Source organism: Cervus canadensis, chromosome 11 (genome assembly GCF_019320065.1).
Source record: "Cervus canadensis isolate Bull #8, Minnesota chromosome 11, ASM1932006v1, whole genome shotgun sequence".
Taxonomy (NCBI): Eukaryota; Metazoa; Chordata; class Mammalia; order Artiodactyla; family Cervidae; genus Cervus; species Cervus canadensis.
This window is the reverse complement of record NC_057396.1, coordinates 39,573,845-39,599,033: the sequence shown is the minus strand read 5'-3', so window position 1 is coordinate 39,599,033 and position 25,189 is coordinate 39,573,845. Positions and strand designations below refer to the sequence as shown.

The window sequence follows — 25,189 nt, the reverse complement described above, 5'->3', positions numbered from 1 at the left end:
ATGATTGAAAGCATTGTCTCTAACCATAAAGTTTCATTCAAATAGTCGCACAAAAATACCATTTACAACTGCAATAATTGCTATCAAAGTAAGGTACTTAATGCTCTGGAATGTATAAGAGGGGAAATTAACCTAGTCTCTAAGGTCAGAGATAACTCCCCTGAAGAAGTGATTTTTGGAGAGATCATGGGTTCACTCGGTGTACAGGCAGGGATGTGCAAGGTTTGGGGGGTGGGGTGGTAAACGGGGAGCAGAGGCAGGAGAATGTTCCAGATGGAGGGACCGGCACATGCAAAAAGCCCTGAGGTTGGAGAGAGCCAAGTAAATTGGAGAGACTGAAAGAAGCCTGGCCAGCATGGCATTTCTGCCTGGGAGGGTGGTGTGAGGTGAGGCTGCACGGCAGGGCAGGGGCAGCTAGACTGTTTGGGTGTATTAGAATGTTGGTCTTAATCAAGAGTGGTGAAGCATTCCCAAATAACTAACTCTTAGCTGATTCATGTCTATTCAGTAGTGTCGTGGGAGACACAAAAACATATCATTTCAGTAAGGATAAACTCTTGAGAAAAATATCTTAGAGAATTAGATTCTATGATTTCAGTTAAATAACACAGCATAGTTAAATAGGTAAAATGAAATAGGTTTTTCTGAAACAGAACAAAACATATATATTGTCCTGTTTCATTGAGTAGTTCCTAAATGAAGTAAGTTTTAAAATTAAAACATTCTTACCCAATCTTATAGCTAATATTAAAGGATTGAAAAACATATAGGTAGGGGGAAAAAATGGTTGGAGAATAAGGAAAAGAACAGATCATTCACTATCTACTCAAATAATTCCCTGTAATTCTAATTTATCTTTTCAGATATTAGTCGTGTGATAGTGAGAAAATATGGAGAAGGAAATGGCAACCCACTCCAGTATTCTTGCCTAGAGAATCTCTTGGACAGAGGAGCCTGGTAGGCTGCTGTCCATAGGATCGCACAGAGTTGGACACGACTGACGTGACCTAGCATGCATGCATGCAATGGAGAAGGAAATGGCAACCCACTCCCATATTCTTGGCTGGAGAATCCCAGGGACAGAGGAGCCTGGTGGGCTGCTGTCCATGGGGTCGCACAGAGTCGGACACGACTGACACGACATAGCAGTAGCAGCAGCATCAGTAAGAAAATAACATTTCCTTCACTCTTTTTTAAATATTTTGTCCATGTCACAAGGTTTGCAGGATCTTAGTTCCCTGACCAGGGGTTGAACCCAGGCTCCATCAGTGAAACCAAGTGCTAGCCACTGGACCATCAGGAACTTCCCAACAATTCCTTTACTCTCAAATGCTATGCTATTTTCTAGCCAAAGCACTGTAAGTGTGCTTGGTTAGATGTTAACATTTGCTGCTAAATCCTTGCAATTATGAAGTAGACTTTAATGATGTCAAACTTGGGTTTAAGACTGTTCCCTTTTTAATCTTCCTCAGTCTTCCTTAAATGTTAACATTTCAGATTGTCAGAATTTCTTGTGTTCTAGAAGATAACCTATGATATACATTTTATTAAAAAAAAATTAAACTAAGATTGTTTTTCCAAGAAAAAGAATGGGTTTGTGTTCCTTTTCTCCCATATGATCCCCTACGTTTTGAACCCCATTGGAGTAATGGTATAATAAGTATAATAAATGGCTGTGCGCGCATGCTAAGTCATATCAGTTGTGTCTGATTCTTTGCGACCCTATGGACTGTAGCCTGCAGGAATCCTCTGTCCATGGGATTCTCCAGGCAAGAATACTGGAGTGGGTTGCCATGCCCTTCTCCAGGGGATTGTCCTGACCCAGGGATCGAACCTGCATCTCTTATGTCTTCTGCATTGGCAGGCGGGTTCTTTACCACTAGCGCCACCTCAGAAGCTCATCTGCCTGTGTCTTGTGTGTGTGCTCAGTCGTGTCTGACTCTTTGCGACCGTTTGGACTGTAGACCACTAGGCTCCTCTGTCCATGGGATTTTGCAGGCAAGAATACTGGAGTGAGTTGCCATTTCCTCCTCCAGGGAATCTTCCCAACCCAGAGATCAAACCCACATCTCCTGCATTGGCAGGTGGATTCTTTACCACTGAACCACCTTGGAAGCCATGGAACAGAACAAAAAGAAATGGAATAATGAGTGTCATAGGAATTACACCATGATGACCATAGCCGTATGAGTGCAGGCATCAACCATAACTTTGAGAAGTACTCTTAAATTAGCGTATAAAGTCCTTTGAGTTAAAAAAAAAATTACCCTTTTTCTGGCCTCATGAGATGTGGAAAGCAATAGAATAGAGGGATAAGGAATCTTACTGGTTGCCAAGTATGGCAGTAATGGACAGTTGAAATTGCTGTTTACTTGCTGATTTTTTGTGAAATAAAAAGTTGGGTGGGAGTTCCTGTTCAGTCACTTATGAAATTATTACCCTTACCCCAGATAATACTGTCTTTACACAGTGATGTCATTGTGTACTGATGACTTGTAATCAGTCACTCATTAAAGAGTAAGTAACTTAGTACATTGTGTTTACACACCATTCTGGTTTTGGGGTTAATATTTATGAAGATTGTCCTATCATTTTTAACAGCTTCTTAAGTGACTGCAAGAACTTGGCTCATATTTGCCGTGTTAGAAGGGTTACTTGCTAGTTAGTCTCCCTGTGCAGTTCCCCCACTCCTCACCCCAACACACATGGACAGTGTTGTATAATTATGCCAGCTAAGGGAGTAAGCAAGGTCTCTCAAAATTAGAATAGTTACTCTTTATGTGGGAAAGTTTAGTTCCGTCTGCTTGGATTTGGTTTGGCTTTGCAAAAGAGCAGGCGGAGAGATCAACAGGAGGTGTTAGAAATCATTTTCATGATTTAGAATTCAGTACATATGCCCTTTCATTTTTGTCAGTTTCTCCATAATAATTAAAATATTCTCTCTGTTTTCTAAACAGCTTGGTAGGTTGATCAAATAAATGATTCATTTGTTTTAAACAGGTCAAGGTGAAGATGTTCTTAAAGGGTCCCAGATCACGTATGTTACAGGTGTAGAAGGGGATGACGTTGTATCTACACAAGTAGCCACAGTAACCCAGTCTGGGTTGAGTCAACAGGTTACACTCATATCCCAGGACGGGACTCAGCATGTAAGTACCCACCAAAAGCCAGACACATTAAATAATATTTCTCTGAGCCTGGGCTTGAAAGGTAGGTTGGGTCCCAGTTGAGGAAAGCCTTGAATTGGGGCACAAAGTTTAGAGTTTAGCTTGTGAGCAGTGCTAGATCTCCTGAAGAGAGTCTTTCTTGCTGAAAGAGACTACATGCAAGGAGGTCCGTAAAGGAGAAGGTTTGTCACTCTGTAGAATTCAGGTGGTGTTATGGGTATCTTTCAAAGGTAAGGTGATGAAGGTCAGAAACACAGTGAAAAGTAACGGGTCCACGTGAAACTTGGGATAGATTGGGTGGCTAATTAGATCCAGGAGATAAGATTGAGAAATGAGCAGAGGTTTGGCTGAGGTGATGAGGACATCATTAAAAGATCTGAGCAAGTCAGTGATGGGTAAACCTGTAGAATTTCCAGGGTGTGACTTTCTCCCTACTTGGAATCATGGGAGTTCACTTAACTAGCTTCACAATTAATAAATAGGAAGCTGTCTTGACTTCCCTAGGAAAAGCGATATAAGAGTTGTTGTTCAACAGTCAAACTTGTCATTGTTTTCTATATGCCACTATCCTAAAATAATTCAGACTTGTTGTCTTAATACCTGTGGAAATAGATGCATGAGGTTCTTTATCCTCCAATACTGCCTCTTCCATGGAGAACTTTCTTTTTACCCATCTCTTTCAGAACTTTACCTCCCATGATTAATCTGCCCTTTGAATCGATAACTCTTAATGTTATCGATAGCCAGTGTCAGCTAGAAGCAGAGTGTATTCAGGATAGAAACATACAGAGCACTTGGACCATCCCATTCATCCCTTTCCTCCTCACTTTTGACATCACTAATTCTACACAGTACTCTTTGTCCACTAATTGGCATATAAGATTAAACAAATTTACTAACAGTTTTATTCTGGACAGATAGGGCATCACTGGGGATTTGAGCAGGGAGCATAATGAAATTTGTTCGTTTTTTAGCAAGGTGACAAGGTAGAGGATGATTAGGGAAGGGTTAGATATCTAGAAAGAAGTTGTATTATTGCCAAAAATTAGATGAGAGAAAAATAGAAATCTAAACTGGCAGTAGAGATGGAGAGGAGGAAAACATATTTAAGAAATACTGTTTTTCTGATGATCTCTTTCTGAAAGAGTTTATTCCATTGTAAAATGCTTATCTGCTCCCAGAGTAGACTTATACAAGACTTGCATGTGTGCATGCTCAATCATGTCTGACTCTTTGCATCCCCATGGACTGCAGCCTGCTAGGCTTCTCTGTCCATGGAATTTTCCAGGCAAGAATACTGGCCTGGGTTGCCGTTTCCTCCTCCAGAGGATCTTCCTGACCCAGGAATCAAACCTGCATCTCCTGCATTGGCAGGCGGATTCTTTACCACCGAGCCACCTGGGAATCCATGGGAGGCTTAGGCCCAGTCCTTAATAAAATTGACCAGAGAAAGCAAGAAACATTGCTTGACTTTAAAATGCATTGTGTTACAGGTCAACATATCTCAAGCTGACATGCAGGCCATTGGCAACACCATTACAATGGTAACACAGGATGGAACGCCCATCACAGTACCTGCTCATGATGCAGTCATTTCCTCAGCAGGAACACATTCTGTTGCTATGGTTACTGCGGAGGGTACAGAAGGGCAGCAGGTAATTGCTTTTTTCTTTTATCTCAATCAGTACACATATCAATATCAAAATTGTTAGTCATAGATGTATGGTGTGATATTGTGCATGCTAAGTCACTTCAGTTTGTGTGTGCCTCTTTGCAACGCTATTGACTGTAACCCGCCATGCTCGTCTGTCCATGGGATTCTCCAGGCAAGAATGTCCTCCAGGGCTCAAACCCATGTCTCTTACATCTTCCACATTGGCAGACAGTTCTTTACCACTCACGTTCCCTGGGAAGTCCAGTGGTTAAGCACATAAACCTCAGATTGAATTTCAGTTTTAAAGCTTCTTAGCAACACAGTCCTCTGAGTCTCAGTTTTTTTTCATGTGTAAAATAGGATTGACTTTTGCATATCCCCGTAACAGCCCCTGGGGTCACAAGAGTACACGCGCACACACAATCATCTTCCCCCACCCTTTATATGGTAGTAAACACTATACTGTTTTTCACCTCCTTGTTTGTTTTTTTTAATCTTAATAATACATCTAGGACATCTTTCTCTTTCTTTATATAGGGAATTTTCCTATTCCTTCTTTTTATTTTGGTAATTCTGGTGGCGCCACATGGTTTGTAGGATCTTAGTTGCCAAGCAGGGATTGAACCTGGGCGCGAGAAGTGAAAGTGAAGAGTCCTAACCACTGGATTGCCAGGGAATTCTCTCATTCTTTTTCTAAACTATATCATATTCCACTGTATGGACATGCCATAATTTATTTAAAGTCTTTTGCTGTTTCAGACAACACACAATCTTGTGCACATGGGATTTTTATGTGTGTGAATATATCTGCTACTAGATAAATCCCTAGAGTGAAACTGCTGGCCAAAAAGACATACACATTTGTAATTGTGATAAGCATTGCCAAACTTCCTTTCTTAGGGTTGTACACATCTACATTCCTATCTGTAGCCTTTGAGAGTGCCTCCTCCCCTTTTGATGGTCAGCACAGTGGTACCAAATCTTACATATCTCTTTGTAGTTTTATTTTTCATTTATCTTAAATGATTTTGGTTAGTACATTTAAAAACTGTTGTTATGGGGTCTTCCCTGGTGGTCCAGTGGCTAGTACTCTGTGCTCCCAACAAAGAGGGACCCTGGTTGGGGAACTAGATCCCACATGCTACAACTTAAAGATTGGGAATGCCATAACTGAAAAAAAAAAAAGATCCTGCATGCTGCAGCTAAGACCGAGCACAGCCAAATAAATCAATAAATAATGTTGAAGACATTACAACAACACACGCACACAAAAACTTGCTGTGCTGTGCTGAAGACAATGCTGAGTTTCACTGCAGCTCCTGTACCCTGTTCAGTGAAAGGGTCTGTCAAAATTCATAGCTATTATTCTTCCTAAATTCATTTATAGATTCAGTACTATCACAATCAAAATTTTAGAAGGCATTTTTGAAGATATATATAACCCAATTCCAGTATTTATATGAAAATGCAAAGGACCTAACAAGAACATGCAAAGTCCTGAAAAAAAGAACAAAGTTGAAAGTCTTCTGCACCTTGAAATACAGGAATCGGAATCATAAAGCTTCTAGAAGAAAAGTGAATGTTTTTGTAACCTTAGGATAAAAATTTCATAGACAGGATAGAAAATGCACTAACAATAAAATTTTTTCTTTTTGGATAAAGTGGACTTCTTCAAAATTACTTCTGCTTACCAAAAACAATGATAGACAGAGTGTCTGATGAACTATGGATGGAGGTGTTTGACACTGTACAGGAGACAGGAATCAAGACCATCCCCAAGAAAAAGAAATGCAAAAAAGCAAAATGATGGTCTGAGGAGGCCTTATAAATAACTGTGAAAAGAAGAGAAGTGAAAAGCAAAGGAGAAAAGGAAAGATATACCCATTTGAATGCAGAGTTCCAAAGAATAGCAAGGAGAGATAAGAAAGCCTTCCTCACTGATCAGTGCAAAGAAATAGAGGAAAACAATAGAATGGGAAAGACTAGAGAGCTCTTCAAGAATATTAGAGATACCTAGGGAACATTTCAGGCAAAGATGGGCTCAATAAAGGACAGAAATGGTATGGACCTAACAGAAGCAGAAGATATTAAGAAGAGGTAGCAAGAATACACAGAAGAACTGTACATAGAAGAACTGTACAAAAAAGATCTTCATGACCCAGATAATCATAATGGTGTGATCACTCACACTCACCTAGAGTCAGACATGCTGGAATGTGACATCAAGTGGGCCTTAGGAAGCATCACTACTATGAACAAAGCTAGTGGAGGTGATGGAATTCCAGTTGAGCTATTTCAAATCCTAAAAGATGATGCTGTGAAAGTGCTGCACTCAATATGCCAGCAAATTTGGAAAACTCAGCAGTGGCCACAGGACTGGAAAAGGTCAGTTTCCATTCCAATCCCTAAGAAAGGCAATGCCAAAGAATGCTCAAACTACTGCACAATTGCACTCATCTCACACACTAGTAAAGTAATGCTCAAAATTCTCCAAGCCAGGCTTCAGCCATATGTGAACCATGAACCAGATGTTCAAGCTGGTTTTAGAAAAGGCAGAGGAACCAGAGATCAAATTGCCAACATCTGCTGGATCATCAAAAAAGCAAGAGAGTTTCAAAAAAGATCTGTTTCTGCTTTATTGACTATGTCAAAGCCTTTAACTGTGTGGATCACAATAAACTGTGGAAAATTCTGAAGGAGATGGGAATACCAAACCACCTGACCTGCCTCTTGAGAAACCTGTATGCAGGTCAGGAAGCAACAGTTAGAACTAGACATGGAACAACAGACTGGCTCCAAATAGGAAAAGGAGTACGTCAAGGCTGTATATTGTCACTCTCCTTATTTAACTTATATGCAGAGGACATCATGAGAAACGCTGGGCTGGAGGAAACACAAGCTGGAATCAAGATTGCCGGAAGAAATATCAATAACCTCAGATATGCAGATGACACCACCCTTATGGCAGAAAGTGAAGAAGAACTAAAGAGCCTCTTGATGAAAGTGAAAGAGGAGAGTGAAAAAGTTGGCTTAAAGCTCAACATTCAGAAAACTAAGATCATGGCATCTGGTCCCATCACTTCATGGGAAATAGATGGGGAAACAGTGGAAACAGTGACAGACTTTATTTCTGGGGGCTCTAAAATCACTGCAGATGGTGACTGCAGCCATGAAATTAAAAGATGCTTACTCCTTGGAAGGAAAATTGTGACCAACCAAGACAGCATATTAAAAAGCAGAGACATTACTTTGTCCATAAAGGTTTGTCTAGTCAAGGCTATGGTTTTTCCAGTAGTCATGTATGGATGTGAGAGTTGGACTATAAAGAAAGCTGAGCACCAAAGAATTGATGCTTTTGAACTGTGGTGTTGGAGAAGACTCTTGAGAGTCCCTTGGACTGCAAGGAGATCAAACTAGTCCATCCTAAAGCATATCAGTCCTGAGTGTTCATTGGAAGGACTGATGTTGAAGCTGAAACTCCAATACTTTGGCCACCAGATGTGAAGAACTGACTCATTTGAAAAGACCCTGATGCTAGGAAAGATTGAGGGCGGGAGGAGAAGGGGATGACAGAGGATGAGATGTTTGGATGGCATCACCGACTCAATGGACATGGGTTTGGGTAGACTTCAGCAATTAGTGATGGACAGGGAGGCCTGGCATGCTGCAGTTCATGGGGTTGCAAAGAGTCAGACATGACTGAGCGATTGAACTGAACTGAACTAAAGACACATATAGGAAAAGATTAGGTACGCCCTGAACTGGAAAAAAAATGTTCATACTTTATCTGATAGTGGACTTGTATTGTGAATAATATGAACAATTCATTAAAAATGAGCAAAATAAATAAAGATTATAAATGAGCAAATCATTTGCTTGCTTATTTGATCAGATCCCTCACAAAAGAAGATACATCAAAGGCAGTAACAGGAAAAAGTACTCAACATCTTTAGTCATCAAATAAATACGAGTTGAAATCACAAAGATACCATTTCAGACACAGGGAAGTGGCTAAAATAAAAAAGACTAATAGAAACAAACACTGGCAAAAATGAAGCAACTAGGACATTAACCCTCTAGTGAGAGTGTAAAATAATACAACCAGGAGGGGGGATCGGGATGGGGAATACATGTAAATCCATGGCTGATTCATGTCAATGTATGGCAAAAACCACTACAGTATTGTAAAGTAATTAGCCTCCAACTAATAAAAATAAATGGGAAAAAAAAATAATACAACCAGTTTGGAGAACTCTTTGGCAGTTTCTCATAAAGTCAAACATACCTCTGCTCTATGACTCAACAATTCCATCTAGAATACATACCATATGATTCCACTTAAATGAATGAAATCCAGGAACACACAAGACAAATCCATGATGGTAGAAATCAGAAAGTGCTGCTTGGGCTCAGGCAGGAAATTGATGGAATGCAATATGAAGAAACTGTTCAACATCTTGTTTTAAGTGGCTGTTTCACGGTTGTATCTGTTAAAACTGAACATAACACCCAAGATTCATGCATTTTTGTTGTTTGCTAATTATTCCTTATGCCAAAACAAATAAAAAAATGTAACCGCTAGGCTGTGTTTTGCAATGGTCCCACCTAATCGCTTTGCAGTCATGTCCATGGCTCTAAGATTCCTGGATGGGTTTATAGCCCAGCTTGAGTAAATATACCTGGTATGAGTTACAATTGCAGGTCTAGAAAGATAGTGATCCTAAATTAAACATTCTTATGTAGCTTATCTGCAGCCTGTGGGCCAGAAAATTTCTCAAGAGAGAAGGCTTTGAGGGCTAGAATGAAGCCAGGCAGCTTCCAGCGACTCGGGATATCACAGCAGGGGGTTTCACTGGCGGACCTGCTGCTGCGCTGACTCCTGCTGTAACTACGTGTAGGCCCCTGGGCAAGGTTGGCCATCCACTGGGTTGTTTGCACACCCCACCCCCACCGCCGTGAATTATCTGTAACACTTAAATAACTATTTCTTTTCATACATGAGAAGAAAGTAGTCAGTCCTTCCCTAAGTCTGTGTGTGTGTGTGTGTAACTAAGGTAATTGTATTTCTCAGACTTATTTTTCCAGGTGCCTCTGGAAGCCTGGTTAGCAGGTATATAGACTGAAGAGTCAATGCTTTCTATCTATTTTAGTTAATTTCAGATTACAGAAGTAGTCTGCATTCTCAGTGGAATAAAATAAGAGAGTCTAGAAATAAATCCTCACATATATATCAATTATGTTTTGACAATCAGAATTTGACCATTCAGTGGGAAAGGTCTTTTCAGCAAATGCTGAGAAACCTGAATATATCCCCATGCAAAAAAAAAAAAAAAAGAAGTTGGACCCTTACCTTATACCATATATATAAAAATTAGCTCAAAATGGATTTAAGAGTGAAAACTATGAAACACTTAGAATAAAACAGGCAAAAGTATTCATGATCTTATTTCTTATGTATGACACCAGAAACACAGGCAGTGAAAGAAAAAAAAAATTGGATTAGATTAGTGCTTACATATGACACCAAAATTATAGGAGATGAAAGAAAAAAATAAATTGAACTTCTTAAAAATTAAAAACACTTGATAGTTCCCTGGTAGCCTAGTGGTTAGGATTCTAGCCGTTCACTGCCATGGCCTGGATTCAGTCTCCGGTCAGGGAACTGAGAATCCTAGAAGCTGTGAGGCACAGCCAAAAAAAACAAAAAAATTTAAAATCACTTGTGCATCAAAAACCACTACCAAGAAAGTGAAAAAACAGTCTATAGAATGAGAGAAAATATTTGCAAGTCACATATCTGCTAAGGAATTAATATCTAGAATATATTTTAAAATAATAAAAATAATATTACAAAGGGAAAAATAGACTATATAAAGAATTCCTATAACTCATCAAGAAAAAAAACAAGCAACCGAATTTAAAAATGAGCAAGGAACTTGAATAGACATTTCTCCAAGAAGATTTACAGATGGTCATTTAGCACATGGAAAGGTATCCAACATCATTCGTCATTCAGTTCAGTTCAGTCACTCAGTCGTGTCCAACTCTTTGCAACCCCATGAATTGCAGCACGCCAGGCCTCTCTGTCCATCACCAACTCCCGGAGTTTACTCAAACTCATGTCCACCGAGTTGGTGATGCCATCCAGCCCATCTCATCCTCTGTCGTCCCCTTCTCCTCCTGCCCCCAATCCCTCCCAGCATCAGGGTCTTCTCCAATGAGTCAACTCTTCACATGAGGTGACCAAAGTATTGGAGTTTCAGCTTCAGCATCAGTCCTTCCAATGAACACCCAGAACTGATCTCCTTGGACTGGTTGGATGTCCTTGCAGTCTAAGGGACTCTCAAGAGTCTTCTCCAATACCACAGTTCAAAAACATCAATTTTTCGGTGCTTAGCTTTCTTCACAGTCCAGCTCTCACATCCATACATTCATCATTAGGAAAATACAAATCAAAATCATAGTGAGACCCCACTTCACCCCCATTAGGTTCACTTTTATCCAAAAACAGAAAATAACAAATTTGGGGACAATATAAAGAAATTGGAACTCTTGTGCGTTGCTCATGGGAATGTAGCTCCTATGGAAATCAACATGGCAGTTCTTAAAAAGTTGAGCATAGATTTACATGTGATCCGGTAATTCCACTTAAAGGTATGTACGCAAAAGAATTTGAAAATAAAGACAAACTAAAAATCAGCTATAATCCCTTGAAGTTAAAATAACTAGTCTCAACATTTAGGACTATTCATCTTGTTTTCTGTGTATATGCATGTGTGAACAAAGTTAGGATTATAATACAATTTTGTATGTTTGTCATCCACTTAACACTATATCCTGAGCACTTTCTCATATCAATTAAATGTTCTTTTAAAAGGATTTTTAATATTTATAAAATAATCCATCAAATGGATATACTATAGGGCTTCCCCGGTAGCTCAGCAGTAAAGAATCTGCCTGCAGTGCAGGATATACCATCATGTATTAACGCATTCCACATACACAGATTATTCTGCAAGGCTCTGATTATTTTCATGGGAAACAAATTCTAGACATGGAATTATTAGATTAATGGTATGAACTATTTTAACTTTCTTCTAAAAAGAATATTGCCAAATTCCTTCCTGGAGAACTTTAATAATTATGCCATGGATCTAAAAGTATTCTTATTTCACTGTACTCTTGGTAGCATTGAGGATTTTGTTTTTTACATTTGCATTATTCACAAGCAAGAGATAAGTTATATTTTTACTTTAACTTTTCTATTAGTGAGGTTGAACATGTTTTTCATATTAGCCTGCAATTGTTTTTTTCTTCATTGAAGTAAGATTTATATACAGTGAAATGCATAGATTTTTTTTCCCCCACATCATGTGGTTTGCAGGATCTTAGTTCCCCAACCAAGGATCACACCTGGGCTCCTGGCAGTTTAAAGCACAGAATCCTAATCACCAGACCACCACCTGCACAGATCTTAAGTTTACAGTTTAGTGAGTTGTTAATACACACCCATCCCATGCCAAACAAGACCTAGAACTTTTCTATCACCCCAGAACGTTCTCTTAGGACACCGTCCAGTCAGTCTCCACCAAGTTGTTCTGATTGTATTATCTTGTCTATTCTTGAATTTTGCATGGTGAAGCCAGAGTATGAACTGTCTTGTTTTGTGTTTTTTTCTTTAACATAACATTTTGGAGATTTATCCATGTTATTGTTTATAACATGAGTTCCTTCATTTTTCTTGCTAAGCAGTATTCTGTGGTTAGGAATGTATCACAATTTGTTGATAGATTCCCCCCTTGATGAACAAATATTTGGGATGCTTCCAGGTTTTTTTTTCTATTATGAATTAAGATGGTGGTAAAAATTCTAGTACAAGTTTATTTGTAGACACATATTCTCATTCTCTGATTAATAACCTGTTAGTGGAATTGCTGAGTCATAGGGTAGAGTTATATTTAACTTTATATGAAAGTGTCAAGCAGTTCTTTAAAGTGGTTTGACCCCACTCACACTCCCACTCACAATAGTTCTATTTGTTTCATATCATCAGCATTTTGAGTTGTTGCTATTTAAAAGTTTAGCCATTCTAGTGGATGTGAAATGGTATATCATTGTGGTTTTAATTTGCACGTAGGTTGTTTAATTTCTTGAAAGAGAAAATGTTAGTTGCTCAGTCATGTTCGACTCTGCGAGGTTAGACTGTAGCCTGCCGGGCTTCTCTGTCCATGGATTCTCCAGGCAAGGATACTGGAGTGGGTAGCCATTTCCTTCTCCAGGGGATCTTCCTGACCCAGGGATTGAACCTAGGTCTCCCACATTGTGGGCAGATTCTTTACCATCTGAGCCACCAGGGAAGCCCTGATAATTTCTTAATATCTGGTACTTTTCTAGATACCTGTTTTTCTTGATTTTTAATTTAAGTCTGTTATGGTCAGAGAACCTATTCTGTAAGATATTATTATTTTGAAATTTGAGACTTGTTTTCCCTTTGTCTTTCATTGATTTCCTATTGTATTTCATATGTATTTGAAAAGAATGTGTGTTCTGCACTTGTTGTGTATAGCATGTTACAGGTGGTTGATAGTGTTCAAATATTCTATAACCTTATTAATCTTTGATATATTTGTTCTATCAGTTACTAAGAAAAAGTAATTGATATCTCCAATTATGATTGTGGATTTGTCTCCCTTTTAGTTGTTTCTTTTTTTACTTCCAGGTTTTTGAAATGCTGTTATTAGGTGTGTACATATTTCATTTTAATTCCACAAATGACTTCATAATTATACCCTTCTCTGTTACTTTTTTGAGGTTGCCCCAAGGATTAAAATGTGCATCCTTAAGTTATTGTGGTCTACTTAGACTGAAGATTGTTACTTTACATAAAACCTTGAAACAGTGTGTTTTCATTTATGCCCCTACTCTTTGTGCTGCTGTGATTTATTTTATATTTACATATATTAAAACCCCCGCAGTGCAATATTATTTTTTAGCATAAGCAGTTAATCTTTTAAGTAAGTTACAAGATGATGGGAAACATAATATTTTATACTTATCTGCTGGTTTATAATTTCCATTGCCTCTTATGCCTTTCTGTAGATTTGAGTGTCCATATGACATCCGTTTGGCCTGAAGGATATATTTTGTTTTTTAAATTAGTTAATTCATTTTGGCTGTGTCGGGTCTTAGTTGTGGCACACAGGATCTTTCCATGTGGTGCATGGACCCTTTGGTGTGGTGCAGGCTCCAAAGTGGGCAGGCTTCAGTAGTTGTAGCATGTGGGCTCAGTAGCTGCTGCACTTGGGCTTAGTTGCTCTGCAACATGTGGGATCTTAGTTCCCCAACCAGAGACCAGACCTGTGTCCCCTGCTTTGCAAGGCAGAATCTTTATCACTGGGCCACCAGGAAAGTCCCCTGAAGGATATACTTTAGCATTATTTGTAGTGCAGATCTACAGTGACAAATTCTCTGGTTTTGCTTATTTGAAAACATGTTATGTCACCTTTCTGTTTGAAACGTATTTTTGTCTTGAAGGATATTTTTGCTAGATATAGAATTGGCGGGGTTTTTTTTCCTTTCAGCACTTTAAATTGTCTCTGTCCTTCATTGTGTCTGATGAGAAATCAGCCATCTTCATATGATTGTTCCCCTGTATATGATACACCAGTTTTTCCTCTGGCTATTTTCTAGACTAATTATATTTGCTTTTTAGCAATGTAATTATGGTGTGGTCTTCTTTGTATTTATCTGGTAGGTTTCTTATATGTAATTATAAGACAACATATGTAATATTATGAAACATTATATAGTAATGTTTTTTGTAGGGGAGGGTGTTAGTGTTTTTATCAAATTTAGGGAAAGTTAGGCTGTTATTTCATCAAAAGTTTTTATTCTACATCATTGTTTCTGTTTTATTTCTGGGTCTCTAAAGTATATGTATATTAACTTGGTGTTTTCCCACAAGTTTCTGGGGATGCATTCTTTTTTTTTCTTAGTTCTTCAGATAGATAATTTTTATTGCTCTATCTTTGAGTTCACTGACCTTTTCTTTTGACATCACCATCTTTACCCATCTTTTATTAGGCCCATTTAGATAATTTTAGATATTGTCATTTTTGACTGTAGAATTTACTTTTTTATAGTTTTCATTTATTTACTGAGATTTCCCCTTGTGTGAATTCCATAAGCTTTTTAACGTATTTATAGTAACTGTCTTAAAGTCCTTGTTTGCTAATCACAACATATTGGTCATCTCAAGGTCTGTTTCTGTTAACTTCATATTCTCTTGACTCTGGGTTCCATTTTCCTCTTCTCATGTGTTGTAATTTTTTATTGTATTCTGGATATTGTGGATGATACATTATGGGGATTTTTGATTTGGTTATCTTCCTCTGAAGAATATTAATTTTATCAAGTAGTTAAGTTACATGTGGAGGCTGGGGTTTGTACTTTATTAAGGTAGATTTGTTTTGGTTTTGCCATTTGGTCTCAGGGTGAACCTTTAGTCCTGGGACATAGTCTTTACTCCTAAAGTGTAGCTCTTAAGGTTTCAGTGGAAAGCCTGAGGTAATCTTCTAAACGTGGTGGGGTTGAAATTCTAAATTCTGTCTGCCCTGTAGTGAGTATCACTGAATCCTCTTCTCAGCTTTTTAGCCTTCTAGCTGCTGCTTTATTCCAGATTTATTGACACCTCCCCAATACATTTGCAGTTCTGAGGTCTTAAAGAATTGAGAGGAACTTATATACAGGTTTGGGGGGTCCCCCTCCCTCTGGTTTTCTCCTTTCTAGGATATCCCTTTCAATAAATAGCCATCCTGGCAGCCCTGGACTTAATTATCTGATACCATAAGTTGCCTTATGCTGTTCAGGTTGGTGACTGCCCTCAAGTGGAAAAACTGTTGAAACCGATGTGACCCAGTGTGGTTCCCTTTTGAGAATCCCCTCCATTTCCTGCCTGCTTTTCACCGTTCACCAATGCCTTCAGATGGTTGCTTTTTCATATTTTTTCTACACTTTATGATTGTTACCTGCAGGAAAGGTTAATCTAATATAAGCTACTCCCCTGTTGTTGGACTAAAATCTGTTGCTGGACTATGGACCAATACTGGGATTGATCCAAGCTAAATATCTATTAGCACTAAAATCTAGCATTCTTACTAGATTAATGGCCAAGTAAAATAGTAATTTCAGTTTTTAACCTATTCTTTCTCTAAGTTTGGCTGAACAGAATTCTTAAATATCATATGACATGTAGTTGATGCTATTTTCTGTTATTATCTACATAGAAAAAGCTGCATTCATAGTTTAAGAGCCACAAAAGCACTTTTAACCACTCTGACTAGATACTTCAGGAACAGGTTGGAAAGATTCCGTGGGGTCTAAAAGAGGAAGTGACTGTGACAAAATATGTTGCTGGGAATTAATCCCCTGGTAATCCAGTGGTTAGGATTCCACGCTTCCACTACAGGAGTCATGGGTTCAGTCCTTGGTTGGAAAACTAAGATCCCTCATGCTGTGTAGTAATGTTCCTGGTACTTTGTTTTCCCAATTAATGGAAATCTTTTTTTTTCTTTTTTTGGCCATGCTGTGCAGCTTGCTGGGATCTTAGTTCAATTCCCTGACCAGGGCTGGAACCCAGACCCATGGCAGTGAGAGTGAGTCCTAACCACTGGATCACTATTTATTTTTAATTTTAAAATATTTTTATTATTTAAAATTATTTTTATTTTTAATTTTTTTGTTTAATTTAAAAAATTTAACGGAAATCTAATTTTTTTAAAACCTTTTATTTTGTATTGGGGAATGGCTGATTAACAAACAGTGTTGTGATGGTTTCAGGTGAACAGCAAAGGGATTCAGCTGTACCTAAATATGTATCCATTCTCCCCTAAACTCCCCTCCCATCCCGTCTGCCACATAACATTGAGCAGAGTTCTCTGTGTCATATAGTAGGTCCTTTTTGGTTAATGGAAATCTAGTTTTTAGTGCAACAGATAAACAGGAGAAAATAGTGTATCTACCACTGATCCAAACTCAGGAATAAATAGACATTTGAAAAAAATAAAATAAATAGACATTTGAGGTATAAATTAATCCACGTGTGTAACTTCCCAGGCAGCTGCTTAGGGAATTAGAATTAGACTGTGCCCTAAGGCACAGTCACGTCTCTTCTGTTTAATGGAACCTGACAGCGAATCCACTTTCTCAGTGTCCTCTATCCTGTTTTGCTATCTGCTTGCTTCTTAACTTTAGATAAGTCCCTTCTTTCTGAGTGTCAACTTCCTCAACAAAGAGGAGTCCATGGGAATTCCCTGGCGGTCCAGTAGTTAGGACTCTGCTCTCACTGTTGAGGTCCCGGGTTCACTCCCTCGTAGGGGAACTAAAGTCCCACAGTCTGGGTGGTGTAGTCAAAACAAAAAAGAGGAAAAAAAGAGGAGTTCAGCATAGACAATATGTAAGGTCGTTTCCAGCTTTCAGCTTCTATAAGTCTATGGTCAGAAGGGAGGATTAGCTTTTGAATTTGAAGACAGTCCCTTGCATTAAATGGATTTTAACCTATTTAAATCATAGTTTTAATTCTTCTGTGTATTTTTTAAGGTTGCAATTGTGGCTCAGGACTTGGCAGCATTCCACACTGCATCATCAGAAATGGGGCACCAACAGCATAGCCATCACTTAGTAACCACAGAAACCAGACCTTTGACCTTAGTGGCAACATCCAATGGCACCCAGATCGCAGTCCAGGTGAGTACCATGGCAGCTGTCCTCTGTGGACAGCAGTCTGTTCAGCCCCCAGCCTTGTCACTGTTCTCTGATGCGTAACATTCACAGAGGCAGGGCGCAGAATAATACGCAGTACTTAGCTCCTTTAAGGAAATTGCTGTGTTTGAAATAAACTCAAAGAGACTAAAACTTTGCTTGCTACTATCTTTGTGTATTCTAGGGGAATTTATAACAAGAAGTATAAAGCTCCTGGTATATACATCCCTGTGTGTACCTGACCAACCATCTTTACTGTCAGAATAAAAGTTTAATTAGAAAAAAAAAAAAGCTTAATTAGGCAGGATTCTATAAAGCATTTAAGAGTTATTCCTTGGAAATGAACCTCCTGTAAACATAGACTCCCAAGTTAGTCCTCAAAAAAGTCCCTGCACAACAGCTGTATTTTATGGTGGGGAATGTCAGAAGACTATGAAGAATACATTCTCTGGGAAGTCACTGCATTCAGAGAATCTAGAATGTGAGGTGTAGGTTACCTTTCCTTGGGAAGTTTGTTTTTTGTTTTAAGATATTTACTCGGAAAAGGGTTAGAACGCACTCTGGAAAATGCCAGCTGTTGGTTTTAATTTAGTTTATGGGCATGAAGCTAAAGGCTCATGAAGCTCTCTTATCTCCAACAGAAAAGATAAACAGAACAGATAAGATAATCATTTTGTTCCTTGCATGTGTGAAGATTTATCAAAATCCCATATAAAGAAACTGCATTATTCTCCCCAGCAGGAATTTTTGTGTTTTGTGGGTGAGCATTAGTACTTTAACAAGCCCAGATGTTATAGAGAGAAATTTTACTTCTGGCATATTATATTTCTTTGGCATTATCTTGACTGTGGCTATGTGTATGTTCCTGTTTCAGCTTGGAGAACAGCCATCTCTGGAAGAAGCCATCAGAATAGCATCCAGGATCCAGCAAGGAGAAACGCCAGGGTTAGATGATTAATCCTCAGAACAATGGAGCAATAAAGCCAGAGAAGCCTTTCATCTTCAGGCAGCAGAGATCCATGAAGCCCGGGCCCAGGAAAATTAGAAATTTTCCATTCCCGAAACACTGTACACATTTTTATGCAAGAGTGGAGAACATTTTATTCTTGACACTTTTGTGTATATAACCCTTGGAATAGATTTCCCAAACTGATGTATTGTGTACAAGGAAGTATGAAATTAGGGCAATACAGTAATTTTTTATGTTACTCTTTTATCAGATTGCAGACTCCTAGAGTCTACGTGCAAGACCAGTGAAGTCTTATGGAGTCTTATGATGGATTTTTAACTTACTGTGAAAAAAAAAAATAAAGGCTGTATTGAAAATGTCAAAGGTTCTATATGTCAAACAATCATAATTCCAAAAGCCATCATGGATAATAAAGGATGTAAAGCCTTCAGATATTTCCCTCAGCTAGTAGAGTGTCTGCAGTTTTTGTTCTACTGTATACTTGTCCATTTTTATTTGTATTAAATATCTCACGGTTTGAAGACTATTCATTACAGTTTTCCACCCCTGTTAAATACCAGCTGTGCAAGCTGAAGTGCTAATTATATTAGCATTACATTGGATTATGTATAAAATTACAAAGTTTGTTTATTTAAAATTAAAAAGTTAAATCCAGTACTTCGGTTTTGTTAAAGATGATTTCCTGAGTGTTCAGTTTTTCGTTACTGTTTCTTAAAAATAATGAACTATCAAAGTTTGACCACAGGCTGGAGCCCGGGAAAATAGTGCTGTAATTGGAAATGGCTTTACTCTGAAAATTAGGTTAGTGGGTTGGTGTAAATTATTTATTTTTGCTTATGTACTTTTATTTTAAAGCTTATTTACCCTAAAGTTTATTATTAATTTTGAATACAGCAATTTTTAAAATGTTACCTTTATATTTGTTTCATTAAATTGGTATGGGGTGGGGGGAAGAGTTGTAGAAAACACTAATGTAATAGGTTAAAATACAAAATATATATACAGAGAGAGTATATTATGTATCAAGCACAATAAGTACTTTTCCATACATATTCATCTGCTTATAACAGGATTTTGTGAGATATATGAGATTTAATACCTCTGTTTGTACATGAGAAAGCTGAAGGTTCAAAGAAGTTGTGTCTGCCCAGGACTGTGGTGAGGCAAGGCAAAGACTTGAGAAGCCAGACTGACTCCCACATCCAGGGTGTTTTTTTTCACCACACCAAAACTGCCTTCTCAGATGGTAACTTGTGACAGAGACTATGTATATGAGCTTTGGTGATTTCTTTTTTTTTAATTTCTGGTGGCATGCCGAATCCTGGTTCCCTAAACAGGGATCGAACCCATCCCCCTGCAGTAGAAGTGCAGAGCCCTAACCACTGGACCTTCAGGGAAGTCCCAAGCTTTGGTGGGGATTTATGATTGCCCAGTGACCTGATGAGCACCTGAAAAAAGCATCTTTAATGTTAAGAGATTCAGTGTAGGGGCCACCGAGTTCCAAAAAAGATAGGGGGAGGGTGTGTGAGGGTTGTCCTGTAAGGATCACTTCTCTGCTGTTTTCACCGTGCTTTGTTGGCCGGAGAGCTGAAACAGGGCTGTTTTTCATTTCAAGCTTTACAGTAAAAAGGAAAAAATGTGCTGTTTTATTTAATATAAATGTTATCTTTGATCAGGTTCTTTGAAGTCTTGCTAAGAAGGGTCATGACTTAATCATTTGAAATGGGAAACCCGGCAGGGTTGGGCAGGGGGGATTGGCTGCTTCCCTTCAAAGCTCTTCAAAGATATATGTTAGAAAGGTCTTAGTCACCCACAGTCTCAGTCTCCATTCTTGACAGAGACATTTAAATACACAACTCCCAGATGAGGCTCAGAGAGGGGTCAGCATGGGGCAGGGGCGGGGTTAGGGGTGGGATAGATGAAGAACAGGATCTTGAACTGTGCTCCCACTTTCCACTCCTCTTCCCTCCTCCAGGGACTGGCTGCCAACCTGGAGCTGCTCTGCTGAGCCCAGCTGGGTCTACTGTGAACCAGTACCCAAGCCTCCCTAGGCTTTGCCTTTCACCTACCTCTGTTTAGAATTGAGGGTGTTCATCCCTCACCCCAGCTCCTCTGCCTGGATTGGACAGAACTGAGTTGGATGCTGCTGGTGGACCTGATTGTCCCTCAGCTGAAAAGAAAATGCCTTCCTAATAGCACCAGAGAATAGGGCAGGGGGTGCTGCTGGTTTGTCCCCTGACTTCCTGGGAAGGGACCTCAGGAGCATAGATAGTGTATTCCCCCAAGGGAAGACTCCAGCTGATGCGCTGAGAGTTGCAAGTAAAGCTGGTGTGGGGTTTCTTCTCAGCCTGCTAAAGTTGAAGAGTCTCCCCAAGATACTTGATGAAACTAGAGTACATCTTTTTTTCTTCCCCAGCTGCTCCACGAGTCTTGCAGAATCTTAGTTCTCCGACCGGGTATTGAACCCAGCACCATGGCATTGAAAGCGCCAAGTCCTACCCCCTGGACGGCCGGGGAACTCCCCCTGGGTACATCTTAGCAGATGTAGCTAGTTGGAGCATAACTCTGCAATATGATCCAGACGATGCTCAAGGCAAGCCTTTCAGTCCAAGAAAAACACCCCCGACTCTATCCCAGACACAACTTAAAGCCACTACAAAGAGAAAGTACATTGGCTACAGTCTGCGCTCCAATTTAGGAAATAAAAGGATTCGGCTTCCTTAATCCTCTACAGGTGGCAGCCACCCAGAGGGCCACACTTCTCCCTGTGCCCGGGCACTTCACCCCCAGGTCATCGGGCAAACTAATGGACAGTTTCACATCCTGCACTCCTGCATGGCAGCCCTGGGACTAGGGAACTTGGGAAACTGTGCACTCAGAGCTGACATGGGCTGGATTCCATGTCTCATCCCAAGGAATTTACATCCCCGTGTTTCTTGGCTCGGACAAGTTGTAGACCAGTCGACCAACCGTGGGTGGGGAGTGGGAAGCTGAAAGGAGAGGGGCGGAGCTGGGGTCTCTTGTCAGAAAGAAAGGAAAGGGAACTGGAGGGACGCGAGGCGAGGCTGCCTCAGCCCCTCCACTGTCAGCACTTCTGCACTTAACTAGGTTTCCTTCAGGGATGAGGGGGTCTTTCAAAGAATACTCCAGCCAAACACACTCTTTTCTTTGGCCTGAGGAACAGGGTGTGTGACTAGCACTGTTGAGAGCCCTGCAGTTGGGGCTGAATGCACTGTGGTTGCAGTCTTAAAATTCTTAATCATTTTATCTTTGATTTTGTGTCAAGTCTCCTGGGACCAACAATGGAGCAGGCAGGCACGGTGGTGGGCGGGGTGGGGGGGGACTGGGGGGGTCCTTGGAGCCTGGCCTTACGCAGTCACATTCCCTACGGCTGCCATGGATGGGTTCTCCTGCCACTCCCCTGCCTGGCAGGGGTCTGGTGCCAGTGCAGGAAGGTGGGTGTTGGGGGCATGGTGGCGGCCAACCCCACCTACTGAGCTCATCCCAGCTCTGAGTTCTAACGATGCTTGGCAGTAGCCTGTGTGCTGTGGGCTGGGGTGGCAGGCCTGTGGGAAGGGGAAGCTGGCAGCTATTAAGTCAAAGAGACCACCCCCTCAGGCACCCATGAGGTCCTATACCCTGGAGGGCTCTTTCTCCAGGTTCTGTGCCAGGGGTATCCTCACCTCCTCCTTCCACTTTTCCAGACCTTGGCTCTTGTTTTTCTCTTCTAGCCAGCTCAAGGTAACCTCCTGGAATTACACAAAATTCAAGTTGTATAATTTCAATGATTCCAAGTACAAGTTAAATACCTTTAGACATTTTCATTTAAAATTGGTATTGCATAAAATAAAAATGAAGAGTAAAATTGATGCTAAAAATTTAGGTCTTAATTTTTCCTTACTTAGGATGACATTAAATAGCAAATAAAAAACACCATGACAAGTCATAAGAGTCTGTGAAAGAAGGAAAAAAAAATGTATTTCTTATGCGCATGTGGGCGAGAGGTGGAGGCTATAATATGCATAATAAAGAATTTACCACTTTAACCATTTTTGAGTGTGCAGTTCATTAAGTACATTCACTCTGTTGTGTAAACATCAACACCATCTGCAAAACCTTCTCATCTTCCAAAACTGAAATTATACCCATTAAAAACTCCCCTTCCCCACGCCCTCCAGCCCCTGGCAACCACCATTCTTTCTCTTTCTATGACTCTGACTACACTTGGTACTTCACAGAAGTGGAATCACACGCTATTCGTCCTTCTGTGTCTGACTTTATGTATACCTTTGACAGCCCTTTTTCTCCTGCTTTTTGACCAAGAGTCCCCATTATTTTCTTTTTCTTTTTGCACTAAGCCTCGCAGATTATGCAGCCTGCCCTGCCTAGGAAAGCTCTTCAGTTCTTTTTTTGCTATCACACAGGAGGTGTGACTCGTGTTTGGGGAATATATCATATGCTTCTACTTTTTAGGTTATGGACTCCCATAGGGTAACTGGGGATTTCTACTTCCACAGAATTCTAGACATCCTGCAAAGCAGATCACCTCTAGCTTCTAAGCTCACCTGCCTTGAGAGACACAAAGAGTCCTCAATCCTTCATGCAGAAATTTCATGTTGCTTCCAGAACTCGGCTAAAATCGAAAGACAGCAAGTCTTGCGAGAATAAAGCATGCTCAAAAATCAGGATAATTGCATGAATAGTTAAGCTGAAAATTACCTGGCAAAAGCTTTTTCTTTTCACTTTTCTGCTTTTGAATGACAGAGAATAGGATTCTTGCTCTAATGTCAATCCTAAATTTCTCCTAGTTTGCTTCCTTTCTGCAGTTTCCCTGGACATACAGGAGGCATCCAAAAAGAAGACACAGCACCTTCACTTATCTGTCCAGAAGGCCATCTGCATAAGGAAGGATATGGAAACACAGCTCTAATCTGAGTTGCAGACTCAGTCCCAGAGCCCTCCAGATAAATTCTGCAATTTCTAAGGAAAAAGGTAAAATCTCTGCTGCCACAAGGGAGTTGCCTTATCTTTTTAAATAGGGAACTTTTTCTCCAAGCAAGTGATGGCACTTTTGTGCCTATGAGGACCCTGGGAGGGCAGTAGGTCCCAGTTGGGAGCAGCTCTTACACTCACCAGACATTTTACCCAGACAGAACTCATCAGCTAAGCAGTTTCCCCAATGCCTTAGAGCTTCTGTAACATTCTGAAATTACTGAATGTTCTTTGAAACAGAAAATCAGGAACAACAGAAAAGTGGACCATTTTTGGTATGCAAAGGTGATCTTCACTATTATGAAGCTGATGAAACCTTGTGGGTATATTAAAATAAAAAAGAAAGCAGTTAGCTAAGAGATGAAAGGCTCTGGTGAGGCTTGGGGTCAGACACCAGCAGGAGGCACTGAGTAGGTTCAGGGAGCAATTAACATCTACACGCGGCTTCACCACTTCCTTCTGGAAGGAAGCAACCGGCTGTGGGTGGATGAGGTCAGTCTTTTCTCTAATCTTAAAGGAAGTCATTTCTTGCTAGGAGAAAACAGGGTTAGTAATAGGAAGAGAAGAACCCTGACTGCCTCCTCAGGTCATGGCGTTTGACATTAGGACAGGGGTCCCCAACCTCTGGGCTATGGACCGCTATGCCCTTTCAGATCAGTGGTGTCATTAGGTTAGAAATAAAGTGCACAATAAATGTAACTCTCTTGAATCATCTAGAAACCACCCCTACCCTACCCCGGTCTGTGGAAAAATTGTCTTCTGTGAAACTGGTCCCTGGTGCCAAAAATGTTGGGGACCACTGCATTAGAAGGAAATGCCCACACCAGACTTAGGAGACTAGTTTTATCTCTTGACTCAATCTCACAATCACTTCTGGCTTTATAACCAGTGTTGACCAAGGAAATACTTCTGAGCACATCTGAGATTTAGTTCTGAGATGCCAGTTGCAATTCTTGTGACTAGAAGGTGCTGAGGACTAAATATTGTTTTCAAGCCTGCACTTACAGGGCAAATCTCTGCCAGGCCTAATGGGTCCCAAGTACTAGTCACTTATTCTACCAATGTTCAACACTCCTCAGCCCAGTCCTAATTAATGTATGGGCAGGTTGTTGGCAGTATTTATTAGTCGCATCCTGCATCCCTGCATGGGCTTCCCTGGTGGCTCAGCAGTAAAGAATCTGCTTGCAGTGTTCGCTTCAGCAGCACATATACTAAAATTGGAATGATACAGAGAAGACTAGCATGGCCTCTGCGCAAGGATGACATGCAAATTAGTGAAGTGTTCCATATTTTTTCAGGATGGGGAACACATGTACACCCATGGCTGATTCATGTCAATGTATGCAAAAACCACCACAATATTGTAAAGTAATTAGCCTCCAATTAAAATAAATAAGTAAATTTAAAAAAAAAGAATCTGCTTGCAATGCAGGAAGCCACTTGTAATGTAAGAGACATAGATCCGATCCCTAGGTTGTGAAGATCCCCTAAAAAAGGAAATGGCTACCCCACTCCAGTATCCTTGCCTGGAGAATCCCATGGACAGAGAAGCCTGGCAGGCTACGGTTCATGGGGTTGCAAAGAGTCAGACACAACAGCAACTAAACCACCACTGCCACTATCACCCTGCAGTCTCAGAGGAAGGTC

The 25,189-nt window shown here is 40.1% G+C and overlaps 1 protein-coding gene and 1 non-coding gene across 4 annotated transcripts in view; both read left to right on the top strand.

Moving 5' to 3' along the window:
* ZNF143 (zinc finger protein 143) overlaps window positions 1–19,207 on the top strand; it is a 61,085-nt gene extending 41,878 nt beyond the window's left edge. For all 3 annotated transcript variants that reach the window (XM_043480721.1, XM_043480720.1, XM_043480722.1), the window contains exons 13-16: window positions 3,001–3,149; window positions 4,661–4,822; window positions 17,419–17,565; window positions 18,455–19,207. In XM_043480721.1, coding sequence (XP_043336656.1) covers window positions 3,001–3,149; window positions 4,661–4,822; window positions 17,419–17,565; window positions 18,455–18,538 — 542 coding nt within the window. In that variant the 3' untranslated portion in view covers window positions 18,539–19,207. The remainder of the gene's footprint in view (window positions 1–3,000; window positions 3,150–4,660; window positions 4,823–17,418; window positions 17,566–18,454) is intronic.
* A 5,522-nt stretch (window positions 19,208–24,729) lies between these two features.
* LOC122450736 lies at window positions 24,730–24,836 on the top strand. Its single transcript, XR_006272226.1, has one exon. It is a non-coding gene; the product is annotated as a U6 spliceosomal RNA (small nuclear RNA).
* Window positions 24,837–25,189: the final 353 nt, after the last annotated feature.